Source organism: Mesoplodon densirostris, chromosome 3 (genome assembly GCF_025265405.1).
Source record: "Mesoplodon densirostris isolate mMesDen1 chromosome 3, mMesDen1 primary haplotype, whole genome shotgun sequence".
Classification (NCBI taxonomy): domain Eukaryota; kingdom Metazoa; phylum Chordata; class Mammalia; order Artiodactyla; family Ziphiidae; genus Mesoplodon; species Mesoplodon densirostris.
In genome coordinates, this window is record NC_082663.1 from 155,036,028 (window position 1) to 155,053,941 (window position 17,914).

The following is a 17,914-nucleotide window of genomic DNA, read 5'->3' on the forward strand; positions in this document are numbered from 1 at the left end:
GTGGAGGGAGATGTGGAAGACGATGTGGGACCTGTGTGTCTGGAGCTCATGGGAAAGGGCCGGACAGAGAGATAGATTTGTGAGTCATTGCATATAGGTGGTATTTTGTGTCAAGAGACTGGATGAGATCACCCAGGAACTGAGTAGATAGAGATGAAGAGGGGAGGAGGACTGAGCCTTGGGGTGCTCCAACATTTTGAGATTCAGCCTCTGACAGGGAACCAGCAAAAGAAGTGGAAAATTATTTGGCAATAAAGAGAAATGAGGAGGGGTGGGATAGGGAGGGTGGGAGGGAGGGAGACGCAAGAGGGAAGGGATGTGGGAACAGAGTATATGTATGACTGATTCACTTTGTTATACAGCAGAAACTAATAAAAAAAAAGAGAGAGAAATGAGGTACTGATACACACTATAGTATGGATGAACATTGAAAAGACTATGTTAAGTGAAAGAGGCCAGACCCAAAAAGCCACATTTTATATGATTCCATTTATATAAAATGTCCAGGCAAATCTATAGAGACAGAAGCAGGTTAGTGGTTGTGGGAGCTGGAGGGAGGGTTGGGATAGGAATGGCCAGGTTAGGAGTTTCTTTTTACATGATGAAAGTGTTCCAAACTGAGATTATTTTGACCAACTCTGTGAATATGCTAAAACCATTGAATTGTACACTGTAAGTGGGTAGGTTTTATGATATGCCAGTGATAGCTCAACAGAAAATATGGGGGAAAAAAAGAAACTGAGAAGTGGCTAGAGTGTAGAAGGAAAATCTGGTGACTGGCATGAGGAAGCTGATCCCATCATGGGTCAGGGCTCAAAGCACCACCAGTGGGAGGCTAGTTCTCACCTTTTTGGCAAAATGCAGGAACATTAATTGGGGACAAGAGTACTTGTTGGCAACATGTTCAATTCCAGGACATCGTTCTTCATTGCTGGAAGTAGTTCTGACCTAACAGCCAAAGGGAGGGTCAAATTTAGAAGACACACTTCCCCAGGAGGAAAAGATTTACTGGCAGGATGTGACAAGGGAAAATAGGTGGGCCCTGGACTAGAGACTAGATTAGCCTAACATAAGCCAGTGACCAGACCGACCTTGGCTGGTGAGAGAGCATGAATGGAGTTGGTTCTGGAAAAGCAGAGCCGTCAGGACTGGGCCAGATGGGTAGGGGTGTCCCTGGGAGGAGGCACCGCTGAAAGAGGGAGACGTCAGGATTAAGATGTCGGATGTCAAAATTGATGAGATTTGAGAATTGATGGAGCTCGAGGGGGAAGGAAGGACGTGGTCCTGTAAAGCTGGCCCAAGCCTCACTAGGCCAGTCTGACGTATTTGTTGAGCCCTTGCGTGTGCAAAGGGCTACTGGGGCTGGGCCTGTAACAGGTCCTCGCCTGGAGGGACCAGAGCTGTGCGCATGCCCAGATCACCTCTCGGGCGTGCCGGAAGTGCTGCTGTCAGGCCCGCGGAGGGGCAAAGCTGCGAGCTAAAGGGCACTGCTGGCCGTGCGTGGGTGTCATCTTGGAGGAGACAGAATTTGGTGAGGAAGACGGGAGGCTATTCCAGGCAGAAGGAGGTTTGTGCTGCCGAAGTGATTCAGAAGTCACCGATATGGGGCTCCTGCCAGTGGAGGTAGAGATTGCTGAGGATGCTGGGAGAATGTGACTGGTGCAGGCGTCACCTGGACGAGGTACTGAGTGAGGTGAGGGGGACTCGGTGGACAGGTGCTGCAGCTGGAGATGTGAAGACTGGAAACTGGAATGAGACTGGAGGACTGGAAACGAGTGAATGAGTGACCAGCTCTATGGTTGACGCTGGGCTTTCACCCTCTTTACACCCACTTGAGTGCTGACCCGACTTTCAAATGAAGAAAAATGAGGCTCAGCAAGGGGAAGTGACTTGTTCTAAACCCCAGAATTGGGACACAGGGGAGCTGGGATTTGAGCTGTCTTTTTTTTTTTTTTTTTTTTTTTTTTTTTGCGGTATGCGGGCCTCTCACTGTTGTGGCCTTTCCCGTTGCAGAGCACAGGCTCCGGACGCGCAGGCTCAATGGCCATGGCTCACGGGCCCAGCCGCTCCGCGGCATGTGGGGTCTTCCTGGACCGGGACACGAACCCGTGTCCCCTGCATCGGCAGGCGGACTCTCAACCACTGCACCACCAGGGAAGCGAAGCCCTGAGCTGTCCTTTTGATTCCAAAGCCAAATCTGGAGCTCTTGTATTGGAGTCTAGGGGGCAGGTGAATGGTCTAGAATAGAGCTGGGCAAACTTTCCCTGTACAGGATCAGATAGTAAATATTTCCCGCTATGTAGGACAAGAGGCAAAATTTAGAGGGTATTAGGAGATAAGTAAAAATATAAGAAGAGATGAAACATATTTCCATACATCTTTATCGACAGAATTTAAAACATTACTTATGGACACTAACTTTTGGGTTTCATAGAATTTGTGTCATGAAATACTATTCTTTTGATTTTTTTCAATCGTTAAAAATATTTTAAAAATCACTCTTGGGAATTCCCTGGTGGTCCAATGGTTAGGACTCTGAGCTCCCACTGCAGGGGACTAAGATTCCTCAAGACTCGTGGTGTGGTGTGTGTCCCCCACCCCCCCAAAAAAAGTCACTCTTTGTTGAGGAGTCATACAAAATCAGACAGTAGGCCAGCCGGATCTGGGCTGTGGGCCATGGTTTGCCAACCCCTGGTCTAGATCTGTGCTGCTCAGTATAGTGGCCACTGGCTCCATGTGGCTACTGAACACTTGAAAAGTATGTAGTCTGGATTGAGACGCACTGTAAGTGTAAAATACACGCTGGATTTAAGGCAATCTAAAAAAACAAGCAAAATATCTCAATAATTTTTAATGTTGATTACATGTTGAAATTATAATATTTTGGATAGATTGGTCTAAATTAAATATTATTAAAATTAATTTCACCTGTTTCTTTTTACCATTTTACTAATTGTCTAATAGTCTTTTAATGTGGCTATTAGAAAATGTTAAATTATCCATGTGTTTGCATTTGTGGCTTGCATCATATTTCTGTTGTACAGTGCTGCTCAAGGAGTGAGACTGGGGACACGGGGTGAGATGGCCCCTCCACTTGTGTTGAGGGAGGTGAGAGGGAGTGCATGCAGCCTGGCATTCAGGAGTGGAGTGTGGGGCCATGTTGGGGACATTGGATTTCATTAAGAAGAGGTGGAAGGGCAGGGTGAGGTGGATATGCAGACCAAGGAGGCTTCTGCAGGGCTAGGTTGGAGGTGGTGAGGGGGCTTCAGGGAATAGTGGGGTTGAGCTGTTTAGGGGGCAGCTGTGAGAAGCTGGGGGGCAAGGCAGCTGACGAGAAGCAAGAGGTTCCCGAGCAGTCAGCCAGGTGAGTGTGGGATGAGGACCCTGCCCTGAGGAGCTTCCAGCTCTCAACCCCCCTGGATCAGGAGACAGTATGAACTTATCTTCCATTCTGAGCCTACTTGGCGAAGTGGTTTGGCTAGTTCACTGGCAGAATGTGGAGATAGAATGATAAGATGCAGCATTCACCCCCAAAATCCTTGCTTTTCACAGCTGGAGAGGGCTCGTGGCTAGAGATCATTCCTCTCTCCTCAGCCACGTGGGCCCCCTCTGCCCAGCATTGGGAGTCCTGCCTACTCTGGCCTTGTGCTGGGAACAAACATGACTGTCAGAGCCTTGGCTCCTTGCACTTGGTGTTCATGCCCAGGAGCTGGCTTTGCCTTGCCCTCTGGAAGGAGAAAGGGGTGGGAGGTGCTAAGGAGATGGTACCTGCCTGTGGATTCCTGTTTCTTGGCTCGTAGGAGAAAGGCGGAGTTTCTGTGTTCATATCTGTGGTCTCTCATACTCAGCATTTGAGGTGGCAGGATGAAACCCTCAGCATGCCTGTTGTCTCTTGTTTCCCAAGTGCCTGGGGCTTGAGGGAGCGCTAGAGGTGCTGAGAGGGCACGGCACATGGAGGCCTGGCTTCTAGGCCTGGTGCCACTAGACATGTTACTCCTTGCTATAGACTGAATGTTTGTGCTCCCCCTGCAAATTCGTATGTTGAAATCTTACCCCCTCCACAAGGTGATGGTGTTAAGAGGTGGGGCCTTTGAGAGGTGATTAGGTCATGAGGGTAGAACCCTCTTGAATAGGATTAGTGCCCTCATAAAAGAGGCCCCACAGAGCTCCCTTACCCCTTTTGCCAGGTGAGAAGAAGTAAGAGGGAGAAGACAGCCATCTGTGAACCAGGAAGTGGGTTTCGCCAGACACCCAGTCTGCTGATGCCTTCATCTTGTACTTCCCAGCCTCCAGAGCCGTGAGAAATAAATTTCTGTTATTTATAAGCCATGTAGTCTATAGTAATTTGTTATAGCAGCTCGAACAGACTAAGGCACTCTCCCTTCTCTGACCTTTGGTTTTCTTCCCTGGTAATGAGGGGTTTGGACTTCATCTTTGAAATGGATCACCTCTTGATCCTTATCTAGCCATTAGGGACTAAAGTACTAGAAGAAATGGACAAAACAAACTGTGCTGCTAGAGGCAGGCATAGGCAGGAAGTGAGGAGGCCATCACCTGTGGGGGGATGGTTTTCTACTTGAGAGAGGCAGGCAGTGCTTCCCTCTGCCTTCCTTGTCAGGCCTGGCATTCAAGGCCCTCCACCTGGTGGTTCTGGTCCAACTTTCCAGCCTTACTGCCCATCCTGCCCCTACGCATGGAGTCAGGGTTGTAACCACACACGTTCCTTAATGTCTCTCATCACCCCCTCCTTTCATGGACCATTGCCATTGCAGTACTCACTGACTTCCTGTTTCCTGTGGATGAATGGAACCCTTTATCGTGGCATGTAAAGCCCCTGCCCAGCGACACAATCTCAGCTCCTCTCTGTCATGTGAGGCTACTTGCAGTTAGTTCTCCAAACAGTCTGTGCTTTCTCACGCGCTGAGCCTTTGCTCAGTCGGTCTCCTCTGCCTGCACCCACTTCTCCCCCATCCCTGCCTGGAGAACCCCCATTTAGTCTCCAGGGCACAGCCCAAGCGTCTGCTCCTGTGGGAAGCCTTGTCCTTCCTGCCCACTTCCCTAGCTTACTTCGTGTCTCTCCCATGTGTCCCTGTCCTCCTGTGCTTCCCTGATACAGCGTTCATCTCACCACGTGGAAAAGTAGATTCCACTCCTGGGGGAGGGGCAGGGGCAGGGGTGCCTCTGATAGTGGTGGTACTTGGTGATGGTCCCTGAAAGGCAGGTTGACCGAAGGAAAGCTATCCTCTAGAGTCTCCCTTCGCTGTCATTAACATGCAGTTGTTGAAGCCTGTTGTGAAAATGGGGCACCCTGTCCGTCCTTGCCTTCCCTGTGCAAGCAGCGCAGCTCACTCCTCAGGGTCCACTGCAGTAAGGCAAGGCCACCAGAGTTCCAGCCAATGGAAAGTGAGTGAGAGTGACACATGCCACTTCCAGGCCTGGGCCATCAAGACTCACACGAGCTCCACCCTGTATGTTTCCTTCTACCAGCTGCGTGCGATGACAAGGCCCGAGGGGCCGGTGGAGCCATAAGATGGAAGGGGCCTGGGTCCCTAAATGACCCCATGGAGGAGAGCCACTTCTCTAGCCTGAACACCACCCAGGCCTGTTATCTGTAAGAAACAATCTTCCGTGGCTTTTAGATATATTTGGTACAGAATGTAGCCTTCCCTGACTGATATTCCTGTAGTGCAAACCTGAGTGCAGGTGACAGTAATAAAGGCATGTCCAGGTCTAGGCGATGGGTTAGATAGGAGAGGGGTGTCAAGGCTGACCCAGTCAGGTTCCTGGCCTGCACAGGTAGGGTGGTAGAGGCATTCTCTGTGGCCAAGAGCACCGGCAGAGGGTCTGGGCTCAGGGGAATGTAATGTGTTCTCTTTTAGACATGCTGAGATTGAGGTGCCTTGGGGACAGTTCAGGAGAGATGTTGAGGGATAGTGACTCGTGTGGGTTTAGAGTTCAAAAACCAGGTCTGTCCTGAGGGTCATGTTGATGGCAGGTGAAGCCCGAGCTGTTAGTAACTGAGTGAATATATGCATTGTCGTGTAATCAGAAACTGAGGCTCAAAGGGAGAGTCTCCCAGGCCCACCCTGACTTAGTTAGTGGCAGTGATAAACCACACACACAGCCCCTCCAGGGCTGCTCTGGTGAGGAGGCGCTGCTGCCTTTCAGCAGGGAGATGGGCATTTTCTGGTTTCATAGGCTCATCCCCGAGCTGGTCAGCAGCAGTGCATCCTGAATCTGTCCCTATCCCAATGTCCCGTGCCCAGAATGCTGTATAAAAGTGAGAATCCAGCCCCAGGGACCTGGGAATCTGAAGTTTTAAAAACCACGCAGGAGATTGTGCTATGAAGCCAGGCTGGGCCCCTCTGTATGCCGTGTCCACTGAATGCAGCCCTGCAAGCTCCGAGGAGACTGGGAGGTTTAGGTCTGTATGTGAACCACATACAGACCTTATTCCATTAAGGTCTGATTCCAGAAGGGTGTCCTAGGCAATTCTGATTGGCCTCTGCTGGACAGAGGCTGCCTCTGAGACTCAAACTAGGCATGGGTGGCTGTTGCAAGAATGTGACCTTAGCAGGTGTGGGCAGGGCATTGGCTAGTAGAGCTTCTCCAGATCTTCCACTTCTGTTTTGAGGATTCGATTTGAGATGCGATGGGGAGCTCATCAGGTGAAGGAGTCATCCCTGAGATCTTCTGTTGTTACTGTTGTTGGCAGCCCTAGCAGCTGGCATTTATATCTACTACCCGCCCGGCACTGTGCTAAACTCTTGGCAGACAGTCTCTGATCCCTGCAGGAGTGCTGAGAGGCAGGTGTTGTCCTTCCTGTTTTCAAGAGGAAGAAGCTGAGTTTCATGGAGGCCTAGTTAGGGACTGGCATCCCTAATGCTTTCAGTTGATGATGATGAGTTTAGAGGGCCCAGGAACAAGACATTAGGACCTCGTGAGGGCTGGAGTGAGCTGGACAGCACCTGCCCCACCTGCTGGGGGAGCAGTGTGACTCAGCTCCCGCTGAGTGTGGACATGTGGGACTGTGGCCCAGTGTGACTTTATCTAAAAAATTTCCAAAGGTGCCTGGAAATGTAATGTTTTGTAGACATATCATGCTTTGTAAATGTTGGCAAATAATGTTTTACGATGTTCTGAACACTGTATAGGCGAGCAAACACATCTGAAAGTCAGATTCAGCCCGGTAGGAACCAGTTTGTCACCTTGGTTAAGAGATCTTTTATTCAGTCTGCAGGTATTGGAGTGCCCACTGGAGGTGTCGGGGCAGAGGAGACAGAGCTGGTGCCGGATCTCACTGAGCTCTTGGTCAGTGTCAATATCGTGTGATCTGTGCTCGGAGAGGGGCCCTTCCTTGGGGCCTGACAGAACACTTTCTGGAGGAAGCTGAAGTCTGATGGATGTTGGATTAGTCAGCTAGGGCTGCCATAACAAAGCACCACCAGCTGGGGGGCGTAACAACAATAAAAATTTATTGTCTCTGTTTACTTGATAACAGGGGCAAGGATAAAAACTGTGAGACAGTAAGTGAATAAATAAACTCAGCAGTACTTGTTTTTTTTTTTTTTTAGAAGTTACATTTGGTCATACCCCAAAAATTGCAGTATAAGAATTTGAGGTTGTATATCAAACCCAGGTAACAGGAACTTGTACTAGCAAGACACCTAAATAAATGTCTGACAAAGCAGAAAAAAAAGAAAAGAAATTTATTATTTTACAGTTCTGGAGGCTAGAAGACCAAAATCAAGGTGTTGGCAGAGCCACACTCCCTCTGAAGGCTCTAGGGGGGAATCTGCTCCATGCCTCTCTCCTAGCTTCTGGTGTTGCTGGTAATCCTTGGTATTCCTTTGTGCTATGGACTGAATGTTTGTGTCCCTCCAAATTCATATATGTTGAAACCCTAATCCTCAGTGTGATGGTAGTTGCAAGTGGGGCCTTTGGGAGGCAGTTAGGTTTAGATGAGTGGGGTCCTCATGATGTAATTAGTGCCCTTTTAAGAAGAGACATGAGAGAGCTTGCTTCCCTCTCTGTTCTCTGCCATGTGAAGATACAATAAGAAGATAGCCATCTGCAAACTAGGCAGCGGGTCCTCATCGGACATCTTGATCTTGGACTTCCCAGCCTCTAGAACTGTGAGAAATAAGTTTGTTTTTTAAGGCACCTGGACCATAGTATTTTTGTTATAGCAGCCTGAACTGACCAAGGCACTTGGTTTGTAGACTTGTCACTCCAGTCTCTGCCTCTGTTGTCACATGGTGTTTTCCTTGTGTCTGTCTTTGTGTCTTCTCTTTTTATAAGGCACCAGTCCTATTGGATTAAGGGCCCACCTACTTCAGTCTGATCTCATCTTAACTTGATTACATCTGCAAAGATCCTCGTCCCAAATAAGGTCACGTGCACGGGTACCACGGGTTGGGAATTGAACAGATCTTTTAGGGGATACAATTCAACCCAAAACAGATATGTAGAGTAGGCAGGTAAGATTTGGGGAAGAATATTCCAGGTAGAGGGAACAGCAGGTGGAAAGACAGAAGGGTGCAGATAAGTTCCAGCAAATAAAACAAATCAGCACAGCTAGAATGGAGAGCTGGGCCTGAGATGTGACTGGGGTGGCTTGAGCCATGTGGAACGGTCAGGCTTGGCTAGGCTGCAGTTAGAGATAAACCCCCAAATCTCAGTGGCTTGACCCAGTACAGATTCATTTCGTGCTCACATCAAGTCTGATGTGGGCTGAACAGCTCTTCTTTATAATGTAGCTCTGCCACGCAGAACACATGGTCTCCAGGGGAAGAGAGGCCTGGGGGGAGCGCCCAGTCTCAACTGCTCAGGCCTGGAAGTGACTGTTCCACTCAAGAGGAAGAGAGGTTGAAGGGAGGGGGGCATGGATTTCTGTGAGCCCCATCTGTCCCTCTCACCTATATTCAGGGTTAAGACTTCAACCTCAGAGTATTGGGAAGCCAGCCACGATTTTCACACAGAGTGTGACAAGATCCGACTTGTGTTTTAGAAAGTTTCCTCTAGCTGGAGCCCGTGGAGCTGTGGTGTGGGAAGTGGCCCCCTATGGGAGTCAGCCACAACAATCACAACATATTTGCAGTTAACTCCTGCAATTTCCACCTTGCAGGCTCAGCCAAAATAAGAAAAAAAAAAAGAAAAAGAAAAATTTATGTAATTTAAAAAACTTTCAAAATGCATTTTGTGTCTATCCTCTGTATTCTAGGTTGGTGATTGTACACATTCTTACACATATATTGCCTGACAGCCTGAATCCCCAAAGCCATGGGACTTTACTTTAAGGGCCTCTTAAGGGACTTTGGGGGGTAACTGGGCTCCTTGCTGATTTGAGAACCTCATTGTCATAGAAGATGCCCTCAACTCATGTCTGCAACTAGGACCAAATAACAAGAGTCCCTTGTGTCAAAGGGAATTCCTGCTGCCTCCAAACAGCGTGGTGCCCTGCCTCTGTCAGAAGCACCCTTGCATGCAGTATAAAAGCATTCTGTGCTAAGACTGACCCCCAACTGTCTGCAGTTCTTTACAGTTTATAAAGTATGTTCTAGGCCAGTGCTTTATTTGAGGTTCAAAATCATTTAATCTCATCTGAGATCTAATTTAGACCACGGAACTCAGAAGCTCAGAGCCCCCTTGTCCTAGTCAGGAGTAGTCAGGAGCCCTGGAAACAATGTAGAATTGGAAGTGCTGGCTTTGTGGCCACGAGTTCAGCTGTGTGATTTCAGTGTTTTTGTGTATAAACTATGGATAACTGCATAGGAAGGTATTTTGAAGCTCCAAGAAAGCAATGTTGGTGAAAGTATTTTGCAAACTGTGAAGCACCATCCAAATGTTGTTATCCTCAGACCTGACATGTCATTGAAAGCATTTACCAAATTGTGCTAAAGGAATGCATGTGGACAAGAGCAGGAGATTAAGTGAATGTGTGCCCTCATTAGTTATGTCCTGTGGCTACACTTGACCTTGATTGCCTGAATTTTCTTCATGGCTTGGGCAGCTGTGCCCATCATTGCCTGTGACCAAAACCCTGGTCCTTATTTCTGTGGGTGGGCAAGGGCTGGGGTGGAGAGTTTGTTAGGGACTTCCCTGCAAGCCTTACCACCAGATTTCAGTGACATGACCGAGGTTTTATGGAGATACGTGAATTCCAGTTTATGGAATCTAACCTGAAAGTGAAATGGTCAGGTGAGCCTTGGGATGAACCAGAGGCATTTGCTCATCTTGGGTGGGTGCCCAGCTCTAGGGGGTTGATACCTTGGGGGAAATGCAGCGTTGTGTGGCTAAATCTTCAGATTTTTAAAAAATTATTTTTTCCAGATGTGAAATTGTGACATTTTACATTCTCATGGCAACTCCACTGGCTGGCTGACTTAGGGAGTGAGCCTTGGGCCAGGGCTCTGGGCTTGTTTTCTCATTTATAAACTGGTTATGGTACCACCTTCCATAGGATTGTTAGGAGACCAGATGAGAAAATAGAACGCCCAGCCTATCACACCGGGCCTGGCAGCAGGATTCCAGCGGGAGACGTCAGCTACTTGTGTTCTGCTGTTGTTTGGTAATCCCCAGGCTTCAGAGGTTTTATTCCTGGTTCATTTGGGGCTTGTCACCCATATGATTAAAAGGAATCGTGGGATTACGCAGGCCTTTCAGGCTTGGTGGTCAAGTAGATAAATATTAAGGGGTTTTGTATATTAGAAAAAGAGAACTATTCATCCCTTCCCCCCAAACTTCATGATTTCAAGGAAGTGGTACATTTCTCTTAAAAATAGATTTTAGCAAAAATAAATGAATTAAAGAGTTTAAGTAATCAAAAGTAAAAATTTGATGATGCCAGTCGTCAATGTGGTGCCAGGCGACCTAGGATTGGGGAACACCGTGGTCCCACCGTGTCTCCCGCCACATCCCGGCGGAGCACCATTGGCAACAGTCACCCGACGAACTCCGCCCCCTCCTCGCTTCTCGCCTCCGGGGGAGGCGGCTGAAGTGGCGGGAGCGCGTGGCTTTGACGGCACCAAGGTCAAGGGGGAGGGCGGGATGCGTCCCAATTTCTCTGAGCCAAGCCGAGGGCCTTGGCGGGCACTACGCGCCCAATCTCGGAAGGCTGGGTTCTGCACTTCCAGTTGGGGCGACTTCGGTTTCCGAGGCTTCCTCGAGTCCAGTTTCCTCTTTTGGGAAACGGAGTGGCCAAGGCTGCCAATGCTGGATTAGGGCGCACCGGGACGAGGGACTACGGCCTTAGGGGGCGAAGGGTCAGTATTGCGCCTCTCCGCCCCTGGGCTCGGGCCGCCGGCCGCTCGGGACAGAGCCGTCGGACCACCGGACCCAGTGACTCTCTGCAAGGCCCCGGCTCGCGCGAATTCTAAGATGAGGACAAAGCCCGCCTGGATCTACCGTGCGCGCGCCACCGCGGCCAATGGGAAGCCGGCGCGGGGTTGAGTGACGGGCCGGCGAAGCCAATGAGCATGCGCTTTGTTGCGAGGTTCCCTCGGCTCCGGCATTATAAAGAGCGCCACGAGTCGGCATTGTCAGGCGGCAGCACCGCGCGGGCCTGCGAGAGTTTCTGTGTCGGTGGCTTTCGTGCGGCGGCGGCAGCGGCAGCGCAAGCCGAGGGAGGAGGGCGCGAGGTCGCGGCGGCTCCGTCGGTAGACGGGGGAGAGGCCCGGCAGCGCAAGCGTGAGCGCGGCCGAGCCCGCGGTGCCTTCCCGGCGGGTGGGGACAAGCGGGCCCCGCGGCGTCATCGGCGGCAAGGTGAGCGGCCGGGCCCATGGGTGACGGGCGGGAGCCCGGGAGGGAGCGGCGCCGGCCTGATGCGTTGTTGGCCACTCGTTGCAGGAGCCGCGCGCCACGGCCTAGCATGTCGGAAGCGGGTGAGGAGCAGCCCATGGAGACGACGGGCGCCACCGAGAACGGACACGAGGCCGCCCCCGAAGGCGAGTCGCCGGCCGGGACTGGTGCTGGCACCGGGATTGCGGCTGGCGCCGGAGGCGGGAGCGTGGCGCCCCAGGCCGGCAACCAGAATGGCGCCGAGGGTGACCAGATAAACGCCAGCAAGAACGAGGAGGACGCGGGGTAGGTGCGGCCGCGGGCCGACGGAGGGCGACGCCTTTGTTCCGGGGCCGCCTTTTGTTGGCGCCACGCGGCGGGGGGAGGGGCGGGCGGCCGGGGCCTGCTCGCGGCCCGCAGACCAGCAACTCCACGCCGCCGGCTTTCCGTGCACGCCGGAGTTTGCAGGAGTTTGTTGGGTCGACTTTGGCGCCGCCCCGGGGCCGCTGGCTGGCGGCCCGGAAGGGGAGTGCGCTCGGACCCGGGGCCCGGCGGGTCGCGGACTGCCTGGGCTGCGTGGGCGGAGTTGGCGCGCGGCAGGGCCTTCCTCCTCCGCCTCCTTTCCAGGGCGGAGTCAAGGTCTGAACTCCGACTCGGCCCCGGAAGCCTTGAGTTCCTTGAGAGCGAGTGCTCGGAGGTGGCAGGGACCGTAGCGTTTTGATACACGGTCGTTAGAAAAAAATTAGATTCCTTCCAGTTGTGAGTGCTCAGGACCTAGCTCTCCGGCTAGGTTGTGCTTCCTTTTCCCCCACTCCTTGGGGGTACGGCTCACCTGAGGCTTTGTTACGGTCAAGATTCGGTTTGATAGGGTAGCGGAGATTTGTTAACATCTTCCAGAGGTAGAACCCTTGTGGGCCCTAAGGGCAACTAAACCTTTGTTCCGAATGGTGGCTTTATTTACAATCTTTTCAGTGAAAGCTTTGCTAGGGCCAGTCCTTCCGAAATGACAGCTTTCTAAGGCTTGTTTCCCTGTTCTCACCCCACCATTTCAGAAAAATGTTCGTTGGTGGCCTGAGCTGGGATACCAGCAAAAAGGACCTAAAGGATTATTTTACCAAATTTGGAGAGGTTGTTGACTGTACAATAAAAATGGATCCCAACACTGGCCGGTCAAGAGGGTTTGGGTTTATCCTCTTCAAAGATGCAGCCAGCGTGGAGAAGGTAAGCTGGGTACTTTATAATCAGAAGTCTGTGTATTCTATGAGGATACTATTCTTAGACCATGATTGGTTTATGTGTTTTGCATATGGTTGGGTGCTTTGGGAAAAGCAGAGAGGTTGGGAACTTACGCTCTCCTTTTTGAAGGGGTTAAAAGTAGAGATTAAATGGAGGAGTGAGTGGGCAGGAGTGGTCCAGGAAGATTATAGTTGACCGTTTATTATTTTGTGCCTATTCTGGACCCTGCTGAAGCAAACATTTCATTGAGAAGACTAGAAGAGAGTCCATGGTTGCTAGGACATAAGCATTATTTTACTCATTTTGTAGAAAACAAACCTAAGGCTCAGAAGGTTAAGTAGAAGAGATCACATAGTAAGGGGTGGAGTGTGAGGATTCCAGTTCTCACAGCCTAGCTCTAGCCTGTGCTTTTAATTACTGCTTTACTTCTGGAGGAGATAGGCCTTAAATTGGGGCTGCCTGGGCAGGAAGAGGGGTGCACGGCATGGGCAAAGACTGGCGGGGGCGGTGAGGATAGATTTATAGGTCTTTAGGTAAACCAAGTGAAGTTTGGAGATAGGGTTGGGAAGTCAGATTGGGGGGTAGAGTTTGAAAGGGGTGAAGCACATTTTGTGTGCCTGTGTTGGAGTCTTGTGCCTCAAAGAGAAGGTCCTTGTTCAGGGTCATGCTGCTGAGTTAGAACCCAGCTCCCTTCTGTTGGAACAGGTTCTAGACCAGAAGGAGCACAGGCTGGATGGCCGTGTCATTGACCCCAAAAAAGCCATGGCCATGAAGAAAGACCCAGTAAAGAAAATTTTTGTGGGGGGTCTGAATCCTGAAGCCACTGAGGAGAAGATCAGGGAGTACTTCGGCGAGTTTGGGGAGGTGAGTGTGTGGCTCCCGGGGTGGTCTGCCAGCTGTACCGAGGTTGCCTTCTTCCTGGTCCTTGGCACCTTGGCTGGCTGGAGCTCTTTTTCACTCTGGTGTTCGTGGACTTTTCCTCCTGTGAGTTCCTTATAGGCTCTGCGGTAGGGTCCTGAGCTTTGCTTATGTTTGCAGATTGAAGCCATTGAGCTTCCAATGGATCCAAAGTCGAACAAAAGACGAGGCTTTGTTTTTATCACCTTTAAAGAAGAGGAACCTGTGAAGAAAGTTCTGGAGAAAAAGTTCCACACCATCAGTGGAAGTAAGGTAAGGCGTCCCCAGCTGTGTGTGCTTGGCATTCTGCTGGAGAGCTGGCCTTTGCAGGCGTGGGTTAGGCATTGGGTTACCTCCAAGAGTTCTCCAGGGTGTACGTTACTGTTTTCTGCACTGTCTGCTGTCCTGATAGGGAGGGGCAGGTTGTCCTGTCTTTCACAGAGCTTCTAGGCTGGTAGGACAGGATATGAGGGAGGCAGGAGAATACTGGAGGACCGGAGGCTTATATGGGATAGGGAGTGTGCTGAGTAGCCTCTTCAGTTCCTGACTTAAAGGTAGAGGTCATGGTGTTCAGGATCTAGAGTGCAAAGTGTTTAAGTCCTACAGTTAAGGTCTCAGAAGATTCTAAAATTGCCATTTACTGATTTCTGTGGCGAAGTCTTACCTGCTTCGGACATTGCTGCAGAGCTTTTCTCTTATCTTTATCTCCTGCCACAACCAAATCTGTTTTATGTCCATCCCCTTTGGTTACTGGTTAAATTAAGCCCCACTCCAAAGATCTTTTCCAAAGAGCTCCCAGGGTCCTGGCCACCTTAAACCTAGAGCCAGTTTTGACTTCAAATAAGCAAGAGTCCTGTTCAGTGAGGGGCAACCCTTCCCTCTGAACTCTGGACAGGAGAGACGGTAGGTAGTTCATGCTTCAAGTGTTCTCCAGTGGCCGAGGCAGTTGGGAGTTGAGGGTGTGGCCTACTGGCAAGGTGTGGCAGGCTCTGCCTGAGCGGGAGTGGCAGCCAGATAAAGTGGGACACATAGGGTGGGGCTCCTGGCTGGGAGTTTGGAAAGATTGGATTTGGGATTGGGCCCCTAAATTTTATGTAAAATGAGATGGGATCATAGGGGCCGTTGGGTGAGACCTCATCCATTAATGGTTACCCCAGTGGACAGTGACATGGAAAGAGGCCTTTTTCTCTGTGCCATGATGTGAAACGGGCATGAAGAGCCTATTAGGGCACCATTAGTCAAACTGCTAGTGGTTGGTCTTGAAATAAGTGTATTTTAGCTGGTTGTATTCAGCATTTTTAACTTAGTGGGAGAGAAAACATGAGATTGCATCACTTGGTAATTTGCCAGTTTTTTGAGTATGCTTGTATGGGCACATCTTACGTAAAATGGTGTTTTAATTGGTCTTAATGGAGAGGGGTGTGTGTCAGTGGACTTTCTTTTAAAAATATACTTAAAGCAGGAGCACCTGAAGGTCCATGACCCTACTCCCACCCACAGTAGGCAAGAGTTTTGAGCAAAAAGGAAATTGAGTCTTTGGGCCCTAAGAGGACACAGATATCTGGCCCATCCCAGCAGCACACCAGTGGTTGGAGGAGAAAGGGGGAGCAGTGTGGCCTTAGGGAAGGCTGCCCTGAGCCTCAGTGGCTTTCTTTATAAGATGGAGGTCAGGGTTACCACCTCAATAGTGTATTTGAGTGGAATGCTTTATTTCTTCTGGGGAGAAAAAAGAACCTTTTTCCTCGAAGACCCCTTACCTGGGAAGCCTTCTCTGACTCCCTCGCCCAAGGTGGCACCAGACTGACACCTGGTGTGCTGTCTTGCTACACTGGACTGGCATTGGTCCAGCTGTCCCTCTTCTCCCACTTGTTAGAGCACCCAAGGGTGACCATCAGTAGCCCTATCCCATTGGGTGTATCCCATTGTTTCAAGCACTCTGGGGGAAGGCTTGAGCCAAAAAGCCCATTGTGTGAGTTTTTCGGTCTGTCTAGGTTTTAGTTGTGGTTCTGAGAGCTAGTCCAGATGTGGTTTCCCACCCCAGCATGTGTTCTTGAGCAGATAGAGATGATCTGCCTCCTGAACGTTTGTGTCAGTGAAGGCCTTCGTGCACACTCCCTGCCCAGGGCTTGTCCCACTGGCATGACCCACTGTTCTCTTGGCTTTCAGTGTGAAATCAAGGTGGCTCAGCCCAAAGAGGTTTATCAACAGCAGCAGTATGGCTCTGGGGGCCGTGGGAATCGCAGCCGAGGGAACCGAGGCAGCGGTGGTGGCGGCGGAAGTGGAGGAGGTGAGTGGACCCCGGTGAGGACGGTCCTGTCGCCCTGCCTGCATGGGGCTTCTGTGCCTGTTTTGGGGGCTCGCTTGGCCTCTGGTGCTTGGTGCAGCAGGGTGGGCAGGATCAGGAGTAGTTTTCCTGGGTTGAGGCTATGCTGCTGCTGCTGCTGCTGCTTGGAGTGGAAGAGCCCATCTTTCTCATACGGTCTGGGGCCCCAGGGCAGAGGGGGCATCTGCATCAAGACGGGGTGTGCTTGGCTCTGTGGCTGTCCTGAGTCTTGGTACACCCGTGGGTGGGTGGGCTGAAGGGTAGGGCAAGGCTGTGCCAGGCGCTTAACCTCCTTCCATCCCAGGCCCCTCTGACTCCAAAGCCTGAACTCCATCCTTTTTAAGGCCAAGCTGCCAGGGAGGGTGGGGGTGATCAGAGGGTGATTTGAATGAGAGTGAGCTGCCTCGGTTGCCCCAGTGAAGTTAGTTTTCCAACCTGGCCTGGCCTTCTTATCCCCAGCTTGGGTCTCAGGTACAGGGCTGGGCCCAGGGCCCTCCCTCTACGCCAGGACAGCAGCCCCTTGGCTTTTCTGAGTTGCCATAGTAATCTCGCCACCCAAAGGGCAGGATTTCCTCCATCCTAGCTCCTGCGTGTGCTAAATGGTCCATGGGCCCCTGTGCCCTGCTCCCCCCCACAGGTCAGAGTCAGAGTTGGAATCAGGGCTACGGCAGCTACTGGAACCAGGGCTACGGCTACCAGCAGGGCTACGGGCCCGGCTATGGCGGCTACGACTACTCGCCTTATGGTTATTACGGCTACGGCCCCGGCTACGACTACAGTAAGTAGGAGAGAGGGAGGCCCCCATCCACTCACCCACCCTGGGAGGCAGGACAGACAGTGCAGGGGCCACTGGCAGCAGGGGCTTTGGAGTCGGACAGGCTGGGCTTTGTGGCCTGGCTTGCTCACTGGAGCTACCTGATTTTGAGCGTTTGGGGCTCAGGAAGGTGGGGAAGATGTCCTATCAGAGTTGTTGGCTCTGGTGAGGATGCGTATCAAGCGCCTGGCACAGGGGTAAATGCTCAGTAAGTTGTAGCTGCTCTCACTGTTGTTCTTGTCCCTAGGTCAGGGTAGTACAAATTACGGGAAGAGCCAGCGACGCGGTGGCCATCAGAATAACTACAAGCCATACTGAGGCTTTGGCAGGAGTGTCCGACTGACCGCACACGCTTTGTTTGGATATCAAGTGAACACAGTTATGTACCAAATTTAACTTGGCAAACTTTCTATGGGCTGTCCCATGTGCGTCTTATTTAAAAGTTCCCCCCTGGAAATCACTCTCCTGTTTAATATATCCAGAGCTCTAGTTTTAGGCAGCGTGTGGTGTCTCAAGAGGCCAGAGCGGCATTATGGGCTCATTTTTATCACCGGGTTACCCAGAGCCAGACTGGAGGGTCTGCTTCCTGCGGCTGCTCTGCAGCCTGGACCTGTGGGACCCTGGTTGTAAAGAGTAAATTGTATCTTAGGAAAACAGTGTCACCTTTTTTCACCTTTAATTTTATATTATTTGTGTCATACATTTCCTATAATGGAAGTGTTAATTTTACTGTACTTTTTGGTACCTTTCGGGAATCTAATGTATTGTAAGGTATTTTACACGTGTCCTGATTTTGCCACGACCTGGATATTGAAGCTATCCAAGCTTTTGAAATAAAAATTTAAAAATCCCCAATCCTGGGTGAG

General features: G+C 50.8%; 1 protein-coding gene across 2 annotated transcripts; it reads left to right on the forward strand.

The window, feature by feature from the left end:
• Positions 1 to 11,670: 11,670 nt before the first annotated feature.
• Positions 11,671 to 17,903, forward strand: HNRNPAB (heterogeneous nuclear ribonucleoprotein A/B). 2 transcript variants are annotated; one of them, XM_060094907.1, is made up of 8 exons: positions 11,671 to 11,763; positions 11,848 to 12,084; positions 12,831 to 12,999; positions 13,720 to 13,878; positions 14,053 to 14,184; positions 16,078 to 16,198; positions 16,872 to 17,012; positions 17,296 to 17,903. In XM_060094907.1, the coding sequence occupies exons 2-8, from the start codon at positions 11,870 to 11,872 to the stop codon at positions 17,364 to 17,366; spliced, it is 1,008 nt and encodes a 335-aa protein (XP_059950890.1). In that variant the 5' UTR covers positions 11,671 to 11,763; positions 11,848 to 11,869; the 3' UTR covers positions 17,367 to 17,903. The 2 variants fall into 2 exon arrangements, with proteins under 2 accessions (XP_059950890.1, XP_059950891.1); XM_060094908.1 differs by lacking the exon at positions 16,872 to 17,012.
• The last annotated feature ends 11 nt before the right edge of the window (positions 17,904 to 17,914 follow it).